The sequence below is a fragment of the Aphelocoma coerulescens genome, chromosome 3 (assembly GCF_041296385.1).
Source record: "Aphelocoma coerulescens isolate FSJ_1873_10779 chromosome 3, UR_Acoe_1.0, whole genome shotgun sequence".
Lineage (NCBI taxonomy): Eukaryota > Metazoa > Chordata > Aves > Passeriformes > Corvidae > Aphelocoma > Aphelocoma coerulescens.
The window spans coordinates 39545247-39556613 of record NC_091016.1 but is presented as its reverse complement, the minus strand read 5'-3'; the positions used below and the strand labels follow the sequence as shown (position 1 = coordinate 39556613).

At 43.5% G+C, this 11367-nt stretch overlaps 1 protein-coding gene across 1 annotated transcript in view; it reads left to right on the top strand.

Annotated features, from left to right (window-relative positions):
* Positions 1–262: 262 nt before the first annotated feature.
* Positions 263–11367, top strand: part of CMTR1 (cap methyltransferase 1) — a 28919-nt gene continuing 17814 nt past the window's right edge. The window contains exons 1-8 of the mRNA XM_069009842.1: positions 263–615; positions 2361–2504; positions 5788–5930; positions 8214–8372; positions 8761–8853; positions 9598–9669; positions 10925–11019; positions 11124–11196. Coding sequence (XP_068865943.1) covers positions 2375–2504; positions 5788–5930; positions 8214–8372; positions 8761–8853; positions 9598–9669; positions 10925–11019; positions 11124–11196 — 765 coding nt within the window. The 5' untranslated portion in view covers positions 263–615; positions 2361–2374. The remainder of the gene's footprint in view (positions 616–2360; positions 2505–5787; positions 5931–8213; positions 8373–8760; positions 8854–9597; positions 9670–10924; positions 11020–11123; positions 11197–11367) is intronic.

The window sequence follows — 11367 nt, the reverse complement described above, 5'->3', positions numbered from 1 at the left end:
CTGAGCTTTCTCCTCTCCAGCCTAAACACTCCCACCTTCCGCTACGATACACGATCGATAAACATTTTTATATCCATATATTTACAAATTATTAACTCTGTGTAGCGCTTTACACAGAACTTCGGTGTTTTCAGCCCGGCCGGGGCTGCCCGCGGCCCGCCTGTGGGAACGGCCCCGTGGGGGCGCGCGCGGGCGGTGCGTCACTGCCGCGCGCCGGCGGCCGGAGAGGCCCCGCACGAGGGGCGGGGCGGGGGCGGTGACGACGCCGCGTCCGAGCGGGGAAACGAAAGCGGCGGCGGCGGCGGCGGCCTGGCGCCCTCCCCTCGCCGGAGCCCTTCGCAGCCGGAGCCCTTCGCAGCCGGTCGCGGCCACCCGCCTGCCCCGCTTTCGCCGTGAACGCTGCCCGCTCTAGCGCGGCGCTGTCCGCCGACCCCCGGGCGTGTGTGGGTCAGCGCGGAGCGCGGCCGCCGGCGGGTCCCGCGGTCTCCCCGCCGCACGCCCTCCGCCTGCGGGCGGGTCTCGGCTTGGCCTTTGGGACCGGGGGCTGCGCGGCGGGCGGTGTGACGGGGGCAAGAGGCCAGAGAAGGGCAGCGAAACTGGTGAAGGGTCCGGAGGGTAAGTACTGTGGGGATCGGCTGAGGGAGCTGGGGGTGTTTAGCCTGGAGGAGATAAGGCTCAGGGGAGACCTTATCGCTCTCTGCAACCACCTGAAAGGAAGGTGTAGCCAGGTGGGGATCGGCCTCTTCCCAGGCAACCAGGACAAGAGGACACAGCCTCAGGCTGCACCAGGAGAGGTTCAGGTTGAACATCAGGAAGAATTTCTCCACAGAAGGGGTGATTAGATACTGGAATAGACAGCCCAGGGAAGTGGTGGAGTCACCATCCCTAGAGGTGTTCAGGAAAAGACTGGACGTGGCACTCAGTGCTATGGTCTAGTTCCCATGGCGGTGTTCAGTCGTGGGTTGGATTCGATGACCTTAGAGGTCTTTTCCAACCTAAATGATTCAGTGAGAGGCCGGTGGTGCGGTGCAAGGGGGCTGTGGGGCATGGCTGGGGATGTGGAGGGGCTTTCCCTCGCAGCTGCGAGGCTCCTGAGAGACTGGGTGTCCCTCACTTGCTCCTAGTTTTACATGGTTTGAAATTTGTTGGGAAGGCAGGTGTGCTGAGGGACCATAAGTGGGGTTCGGAGGGTGGTGGTCTCGACAGGGAGCTGGCAGGGGTGAGCTGAAAGTGTGTTGGGCTCTCATTTGGCTATCTCAGAAGAAATATAAAGTGGCTGGTTTGTTAGACATAAACAAGGGGAAAAAACCAAAACTCTCAATTGAGGAAAGAGCAGATAAAGGTGAGTTGTCTGCAACAGAACTTCTGGTGGAAGTGAAAAGATTTCTTAGCCATAGAGCAGTGAGGTTGTGGGATCATTTTGCAGTCAGAGTTGTGGGGATAAAAAAAGGATTTGGCGTTAAGCTGCCTTGTATGTGTTTGTGGAAATACGTTTGATAACTGAAGGTTTGAATTGGTGACGTGGGGTATCTTTTGTAGCCCAACAATCTTATGTAGAATAATAAACACTAATGGAGGTTCAGTTTCTTTTGTTTTTTTTTTTTTTTTTCTTTTCAGTAGCAGGGAAGTTTTAGCTGGTGTGCTAAGCATTTTTGCCTTTAAATTTTTACCTGCTTTCCCTTTCCTTGCTTATTGTCTTCTGCAAGTCTTCCAAGCTGGCTTCTATTAACTCCGTCTTAAGCATTAGACCTTTCTCTGGGTTTATGCAAAGTTTATCAGCCACATCCAGAAGCTGGATATCTTGCCAGTGATTCTTGGTGAAAAACACAACCAACACACACAACTTGAGCACACATATTTAATAAAGTTCTGTTATACAAGTAATGTAGGAAAGCTCCTTTATTAATTAACATTTGCAGAGGTAAGGTCAGAGTTGTTTGGAGTCTCATGAGAAATTGGTTCCACCTTGCATATTCTCCATTAGATTAATCTTACATTTTTTCACTGTGTTTGGATAAAATGAATCTGATTCAGTAGTAGTAATGAACTGCCATATATTTAAGTTATCTAAGTATCTGTGTCTGGGTTGACTTCATCTGCTTGCATTTGGGGGATAAGTAGACTGTAGAAGTGATTTGAAATTCATCAGTTACAGGGAATCTTCCATATCAGTTTCCTGTTTGATTAATTAGATGAGCTGTTTAAAAAGGCAGGTTCAAAAGAAGCTAATCCTGCTACCTGAAGACATTTAAGTTGAGAAGCCTAATACTGAACAGCATAACATGATGTATGCCACCATGCTGCTGTGCCTTACAGAAAGTTAATTTGCGTAATGTTTGCCAAGTGTGATCTTCTTTTAGCATTTCAGGAAAACATGAAGAGAAGGACAGAACCCGAATTTAGCAGCCCCCAAAATAAGCAGAAGAAGAGGATGGAAGATTTGGGATTAACCCTCAGTTCTACTTCAGATGATGAAAATCAATATAGTAATCATACTACTCAAGGTAAGGTTGGAGATCTGGTATGTGCTGCTGCAGGGGATGTAAATAATAACCAGGAACTGAACCTACATCTCCTAAGTACTAATTAACAGCTTGAACTTCAAGGGCATACTCTCTCATTAGGAAAAAAGGTACATTATTTCTTTTCACAACCTTGGATTGGTGTGAATTCTTTTAGGCTTTTTTAAAATCTTATGTAAACTTTTTTGTCTGGGAATTGTATGAATTCAGATGTAGAAAATTGAATTTGAGGCAGATGACATGTGCATGATCCAAAGCTCTAAACATGCTTGTCATATTGGTCTTTTCAGTTTCAGCAGTTATTTCTGGTTTGGAAACTCAGTACTGAGGCACTGTGGGTGTTATGCCATAAAGAAGCATCATAATCATAATTTTGTTTAAAAAGGAAGAAAGAAATCAGTAGTCTTATCTAATTTCTGCAGATGGGAGAAATTGAGATGAATACGGAGGGGCTGGTTGGTTGGAGCTTCTACTTTGTAGGACCCATCTCTTATGCTGGCTCCGTGTGATTTTTCCAGGGGAGAACAGAGTTGTGAGAGCTCACAGGTGTTCTGTTTCAGAAAGAAAATCTATTTTGGAGTTAACTAATTGCCTGCTTTTTCTTGGAGTATGCTTTTTCACCTGGAATTGGGATATATAACAGTTGAGGCACGTGCCCTACATAATTGGTACTGCTGTTGTGGGACACTTTAAACTCTCCCAAGATGGTACTTCAGGTTGCCTTACTGTCATGCCTGCTACATCAGTCTTCTTCCCATGGTCATGAAGTGTTCAAGAGCCTGAACACATAAAGAAGCCTTCCCTTGTGAAAATGGAAGGGGTTGTGTGTGGAAGATGAGTGGGTTGGGAGTAGCTGTAGTTGCAGGGTGTGTATGGGTACCTGTCTGGCAAGGCCCAAGGTGAGTGAGGAGGTCAGAGGTGCAGAATGTGAGAGCTCAGGTAGGGAATGCTCTGTGCACTCAGGGCTGGGCTAAAAAATTCAAACAAATGTTTTTTTCATTCCCCACCCAACCTTTTGATTATTGAGTTCATAAATGGTTCAAAATAGGCTTTAAGCCTTGGTGATTAAAAACCAAGTTGGTACAGTTCAAGGACAACATTTGGGTAGAATTAATTGCTTAGTAGTCTATTACACCCACTGTGGTTTCTAATGAAAGAGGGGAGGTCGGGAAAAAAGTGATTTGAGATCTAATGTCAGCTGAGCATGGCTTAGCAAGTCTTAAAAACAAGAAAAGTTGTGAAGGGACTCCCGTGAAACTTATGTAGTGGGTATTGGGTTTAAGGCACTATATGAGTCTCTAGAAAATAAGACACAGCTCAAAGGCAGGTAGGAAAGTTAACTGAAAAAGCAGAAAGCAGTAACTGACCTTAAAGCAAAAATCCTTTGTGAGTGTGTTCTTAGCTAAAAACTCCATGAAAGAAACAGAAATAGATTTTGTGCGACAGATGTTTGAAAATCAAGATGGGTATAGAATGTTGCAAACACAAGTTGAATCAAAGCCTTCCTTGTCTGGAGCTGGAAGCCTCAAAGGTTGATACTGTAAAACTCAAGTGTAGTAGTTACGTGGGGACACAAGTCCTGAATCTTAAAATCTGATTGCTCAGCAACAAGCACTGAGGACACATTGAAAAGGTTTTAACTACATTTGTATATTTCACTGTGGTGTCTTTCATTTTTACTTCACTTTCTTGTAATGGCCTTTTTTTGCTAATTTTTCAGTTGTTTCCTATTACTTCACTGATGCTCAGTTTTCCAGAACAGGAAAATACAGAGATCTGTGAGTTGAGAGAGAAATAGTCTTTTTTTTCTTAATTTAGACAAATGTAAGAAAAGTTCAGTCGTTCTTTTTAAGTATTAAAATATCTTTCGTGTTTTTTTAACACTTCTGTGGAGCTAAGTTATCCCTTCTTAAGTGATAAGCAGGAAAAGATCAACTCTGCTAACAATCTTCTGTGTTATCTCAGGGCAACTTTTATAGCTCAACTTCCCCTAGTTGTACAAAGCAGCACAAAGTGATTTCTAGCACTTGGCAAACAAGGGAGCTCAAGAGGCATAGGGCCAACACAGAGCATGGCTGTGCTTGCTGTGGATTGCTGCTCCTGCAGTCTGTATAAATTAGCCATAGTAAGAAACTTGTGCCACTGCTTCATCCTCATAGTGATATTACCCCAGGAAAAACAGAAGGACTCACTGGATTTTGTAAGGCTCCCCTAGGCACCCAGCTGGTACAGAGCAGGCTGAGGCAAATGAAACTACCATGATTCCTGCCCAGATCCCAGTTACATCCTGCCTGGAGTGAGTAGGTTTGGGCATCTCACAGCTGGAGTGCAGCAGTGAGGACTATACAGCTCCATACAGGCCTAGGTTCTTACCAACTACATTCCAAGGGGTAGCTGGGCACAGACAGAGCTTCCTTGTTTGGTGCCCATGAAGGTTCTGATGCATCAGTTTCTGGTGAGAAAGGTTTATTTTGAGTGCCTGCTATGTATGTTGATACTTATTACCCTGATTGAACCATTGACTTGATTAAGTTCTTCCTCAAACCTCTCTCAAGGTATTTTAAAAGAGATTGGTGTCTCCACCAAGAGATTGGTGTCTCCTGTCTCAAGCTTTCACTTGAGTTTGTATGTATCAGTAAGTTCTAGATGTGAAAAACTCTCTCACTTGCTGTAGTGAACTTGGGGATCCTTGCTATTTAACTAGATAGTGGGGGTCAAATTGAAGTATAATAAGTTTAACTTTTCTTTCTGCAGTGTTGGCAATTTGGTAGATGCCTGTGTACTTGATGTGGGTTTTTGGCTAAGTTAGGGATGGATTTACACTTGTAGTTAGGTAGGATGTGGAGAGAACTTCAGTATGTTTCATCAAGGTGTGATTGTCACTATTCTCAGGAGAGAATCCCTGTGGACCTTCTCAGTTCCTCAGGATCATTACAAAGGTCAGGCACACCACAGTACTGTTGTGGTCATGCTGTGGCTGCTCTGCTGGTGTGATGGGGTTTGCCAGTCCTTTGTGGGGCTTGGAATCCATGGGGTCAGAGAGGTTGTGTGTGTCCCTGAGGCAACAGGGAAGATAACCAAGTGTTGGTTGCACAGGGTGTTTTATATTACACCTGCGTGCTTCCCCTATCACATTTGAGATACTGAAGTGTCCTCTGTGTGTGTGTTCAGAGGGTTTAATGAGTCACACTGTATTCTAATGTGGTTACTGAGATGTCTTTCTTCCATTTTATTTTTATTTTCATTCTCACTTTTTTGTTTTCAGAGTCCTCCAGTAGCACCAGTGGGTCTGACAGTGAGAGCGATGAAAAAAGACCAGTCTTCAGAAATGAGTTCAAACAAGACTCTCTTGTGGAGGGTACTTCATCTCGCTACTCAATGTATAACAGTGTCTCCCAAAAGCTTATGGTAGGTCAAAATAGTTTTGGACCAAACAATTTAGAACTGATGAGAGCGAAGTGAAAAGACCATTTTGTTATAAAAAATGCTTTGATTCTGATCCTCTTTGTAGCAGGGCTCTCTGCATCTTTGAGCTGTATACTAGCAGCAGTTGGGAGGGCTGAGAGATCTTGGTTTAAGTGGATCTGTTAAAAAAAAAAAGTTGAGTTCAAGGTCTAAGAGCAGGGAGGTGAGTAAGAAGGAAAGGATCTCTGGGTAAGTCAGCTTACTGAGCATGATAAAAAAGTCCTATGGTGTTATTTTTGCAATGCTTGACTTAAATGCTTTGTAAGAAAGGCCTTAGCAAATTACGTGATTGCCATTAATTTGTTTGGTCTTGGAGGCTGGCTGGTATACTTTTGTGGAATTATTGCCTTAGTTATTAAGGTATTTCTTTCTCTTTCAAGTCATACCACTCTGCCTTATGTAGGGCTGGAAATTTCTTAGAAAGGCAGGGAGTTGTGAAGGATAGTGACTGTGACAACTAAACTTTGAAAGTGATCAGCCACCCCTTGACTGCACAATACTAGCATGGGCAAGAAAGTGCTTTAAAAAGTTCTGAGAAAATGGTTGGCAGTCTCATGGTAGTCCCAAATTTGGCAACTTGTTCCTGAATTTAAGGCAATAGCAGCCTGTAGAGAAGTTGAGTCTCTTTTCATACATGCTTGTTTCCTGATGCAAACTTTATCTCTGTAGTATCGTGAGTATCTCATAATCATGAAAGAACAGAGAAACAAAAATGTTATTTCCAAGGGCAGCAGAGAAGATGAGATGTATAGTTGTAATTTGGGACTCACTGAGGGCCTGAATGTGGGTCCTGCTTTGTTCTGTGCTGGTGCTGTACTCACAGGAGCTTGAGCTGGTTGTCTTTCCATGGTGGTAGACCAGCTTGTACCTGCCTTTGCCAAGTTAGAAGTGCAGTGTTCTGCTAGAAGCTGGGAAGTGATAGCTGCTGCTAGGAGTGGAAACAGGGAGTGGGAACTGCTTCTCAAGGAGTTGCAGTGCTGCTGATGAGCAGGATCATAGCTCTACATGAAAAAAGAACTTTCTTGCTGAATTCAAAATTCAGTGGGATCCAGAGGCTGAGAGTTGCTGATTGTGCCTCTCTGTAGTTAAATCTTGTTGCTGATCATTCAGAATCTGTCCATGTGCATTTTTGGCACTGGGCAGCAGTTTGCTGATTCGAGAGTAAGACTGTCTGTCCTTGGAGACTTCTCCTGAGCCAGTTAGGAAGTGTGTTTTCAGTTGCTCCAATACAGGTACTTTACTACTGAATCTATGAGGCTTTTTTTAATAAGCCCTCATAAATTTGTATTTAAAGTTGATTTAGTTAAAGATTTGGCAGCATTTGGTAAGCAAAAGGAAAATGGTCCTTAATTACTAGATTTTCAAAATTCTGTCCTTAGAAAACTGGTGTAAAACAGATTCGGTGGCTGTGACATCTGGTGTACATACTTCAAGGTCTGATTCAGAGCAAAGGCAATGGGAAAACACCATGTACCTTTGTTTAAAACCTGTCAGATATTCTTGTGTTGTTCCTCATACAGATTGGTGACAAGTGATTTTTTTTGTTTCTCACAGGAAGGAGTATATGGATAACATTCAAAGTGAAACAGTCATTAAGTCTTCTACTTCCTTACTGTCTTGTGCATATATGAAATTGACTGCATCCCTGCTTTTTATTATTGTTCTCTTATTGCTAAAATTTACTAAGAGAAAAGCCTGAAAAACTAGCAATTAATGAACATAGTTCTTTTAACCTAAGAGAAGTGTATGTGTTTCAGGAGCAGTGTGTCTTGCATTCCTCCTCTGAGTTTTACGTGAAGTTTTAACTGATACTTGAAATGCGTGTGAATGCATGTTGACAACAAAGAATATCATCACAACGTGAATATTTTCCTGTACCAGCACCTTTTTTTTATGAACCATCCATGCTTACTGAACCCTGTGATGAATGGCTCCAGGCTCCTCAGTACTTTTTTCCCTCTGAGCAGGCTGTTCCCGCATTATTGAACCTTTTGTAATTTGCTGTCATCTCAAAAATCATTCTTCAGATCTAGTTTTTTTGTATCTTGCCTCAGTGAAGTGAACTCACTCAAAAGTCCTGAAAGCTACAATTGAGATCAAAAACGCTCAGTGCCTTCAAGTCACTTCAGGGTGATGTGCCATTTTCTCCACTAGTCTCTGACCTTAGCAGTAGTACAAAAACTCAAGTTCACTTGCCTCAGTGTGCTCCCTTTGCTCCCTTTATAGGCCAAGATGGGCTTCCGGGAAGGAGAAGGTCTGGGAAAATACGGCCAAGGCAGGAAGGATATTGTTGAGGCCTCCAATCAGAAGGGAAGGAGAGGTTTTGGCCTGACCCTCAAAGGATTTGATGGGGAGCTTAATATTGATTGGCAGGATGAGCCAGAGGTAAGTACTTCCTGTTTTAAGTCCTGTTTCTCTTGTTGTGTTCAGCAAAAGCTAGGAGAAAGAATGCGTAAAACAAGCGTGGGATTTTTTGGCAACTGTCTCTTTTCCAGTGTCTCTAAACTGTACTTTGAGTACTAGACTTCTGTTTTGCCTTGATTATCAGACTCTAATAAAGGGGAAAGTGGTGAGGTGGCATTTGGAGTCCTTTTTAATTTTGAAAATAAAGACGATATGTTTTAGTCCAGGAGGAAAAAACTCTATGGTTGACCCTAAAGTCATGGCATAACCCCTTATGCTAGCATTGGGAGGCAAGCTTTTGGGGAGCAATTTGTTTTTGTGTTTTTCTAGTAAAAACATCTTTGGCTCTTCCCATGACTTGTGTTTGCAGCCTAGTGCCTATGAGAAGGTAGACTGGTGCCCTGAGTGTACCACAGAGATCCCAGATGCCCAGGAGCTGAAGGAGTGGATGACTGTGGGGAAGGTAATTTTTTATATCTCAGTACTTACCAGCCTAAGACAAAGCAGGAGTACTCAGCCTGGATCAGTTGCCATGTCAGATAGTTGTAGAATAGCCTAGACTGCAAACAACCTCTTGAGGTTGCTAGTTCAGCTTCCTGCTTAAAGCAGGTCCAACTACATCTGCTCAGGTTGCTCAAGGCCTTGTTTAGTCGTATTTTGAGTATTTTCAAGGATGGAAACTTTACAGCCTGTTTGGGCATCTGGTCAGTGTTTGACGACCCATTTAACAAAAGAAAATTTCCATATGGCTAACTGGCATTTCTTATGTGGCTTTTGTCCGGTGTTTCTTGTCTTGACGCTGTACATCTTTAGGAGCCTAGGTCAATCTTTTCTGTCTCCTGTTGTTAAGAACTTGTCCCATTGTTAGGTACAGCAATAGGATCTCCCTTTCTGCATTCTGAACAAACTGTTCTCAGCTTTTTCTTATACACCAGGTGCTTTTTCACCCTCGTCATTTTGGTGGCTGTTTTGCTGCTTTTGTTCCAGTATGTCTGTTCTTGTACCAGGGAGTGCTAAACTGGATGCAGCATTTCATATGTGGTCTCAAGATGCCTAACAGGGGAGAATAATTCCTCAGCCTAATTGCCATGCTTTTGCTGATACAGCCTAGTATGTGATTGACAGCCTTCATCCATTATTGGTACATGCTGCATCCTGAAATGACGATATCATGTTTGCTAATTGCTGTGTTCTTGTCCTGTTGCAGAGGAAGTTGGTGATTGAAGATGAAACAGAGTTCTGTAATGAAGAGCTTTTACGTAGTGTCCTGCAGTGCAAGGTGGGCCCCCTTTTTAGAGAGGAACTGAAATTTTGGAGAAGCAAGTTAAATAAATAATTGAAAAGGATTGAATAGTTAGATAATTTACAAGAGTGCAGAATGTCCTTTGTCACCTCCATGTCACTGGGATGACTGAGCATCCTGTTTTTTACTATCTGTTCAGCAACCTTTTTTGAACCTCAGCCTTCTAAAGGATTGTCTTGGTTTAACTCCAGCTGGCAATTAAGCCCCCTGCAGCTGCTTGCTCACTCACCCACCAGCAAGATTGGGGAGAGCATGGGAAGGGTAAAAGTTAAGAAAAGTCGTAGGCTGAGATAAAGACAATTTAATAAGTAAAGCAAAAGCCACTCAATGGAAGGAAAGCAAAACAAGGAATTAGTTCACTACTTTCCATGGGCAAGCAGGTGTTCAGCCATCTATCTCCAGGAGAGCAGGGCTCCATCATGTACAAGGGTTACTTGGGAAGACAAAAGCCATAACTCTTAATGTCCTTGGCTTCCTCCTTCCTCCCCCAGATTTATATACTGAGCATGATGGGATATGGTTTGGAATATCTGTTTGGATAGTTGGAGTCATCTGGCCCAGCTGTGTGCCCTCCAAGCTCCACAAGAGTGCACTCCCAGCCTACTTGCTGGCAGGCTGGTATGCGAAGCAGAAAAGGCCTTAATACTGTTCATACGCTGCTCAAAAGTAACAAAAACATCTCTATGTTATCAAGACTGTTTCCATCACAAATCCAAAATGTATCTCAGTGCTAGCTACTATGAAACAAATTAATTCTACCCCAGCCAAAACCAGCACAGAGATGATTGAAAACAGTCACCCGCCCTTAGTCTGACTGAAAGGCTGAAGGCTTGAATAAGCTAAGGAAATGAGCTCCCCTTCTTTTCTTGTCTGTTCAGTCTTCCCTCCTAGATTTTATCATGCCCTTGTATATTGCAGTAGAGTGTGTGTGTATATATGTGAAAGAAATACTTTAGGCTGGGACTGCTTTTGAGGTGGCTAACCAGATTATCAGGCTCTGGAGCTATCAGTACAGAATTTGTCAGTGTTATTAAATTTGCTTAAGAGCTGAGGTGGCTTAGAAGAAGAGCAAATATCATTATGAGACAGAAAAACATTTTGTATCAGTGAACCAAATCTTCATGGAGTTTGCTGTCTAAGGAGAGAGAAGCAAGAAGATGGGAAATGCTGATGCCTGCCTATCCCTCCAGCCTGTACCAGGTCCAGCTGAGCTTTGTTTCTGTTTGTGCAGAGTGTATTTGATGAGCTGGATGGAGAAGAAATGCGTCGAGCCCGAACAAGGTCTAACCCTTATGAGATGATCCGTGGAGCTTTCTTTCTGAACAGGTTTGTAGAATGCTTGGTAGTGTAGTCCTTTTCTCATTTATGTCCATTTTCAGCTGTGGGAGCCAAGGATGAAACTTAACAAGGCCCTGTTTATGTGTTCACAGGGCTGCAATGAAGATGGCAAATATGGACCATGTCTTTGACTACATGTTTACAAACCCTAAGGACTACCAAGGGGTGAGTGCCTCTAACTTTCAAAGAGCAGTGCTTTCTCAGAGAATGTGGAAGGTGGGAAGAAAGGAGAATCCTTAGGATGCTATCTGGGAAAACAGGTAGTTGAAAGACTCCTCTGAGCAGTGTAGTTTATGGTGTATGTGGTTTGACTGATGGGAGCTGTTACGGGTCAGT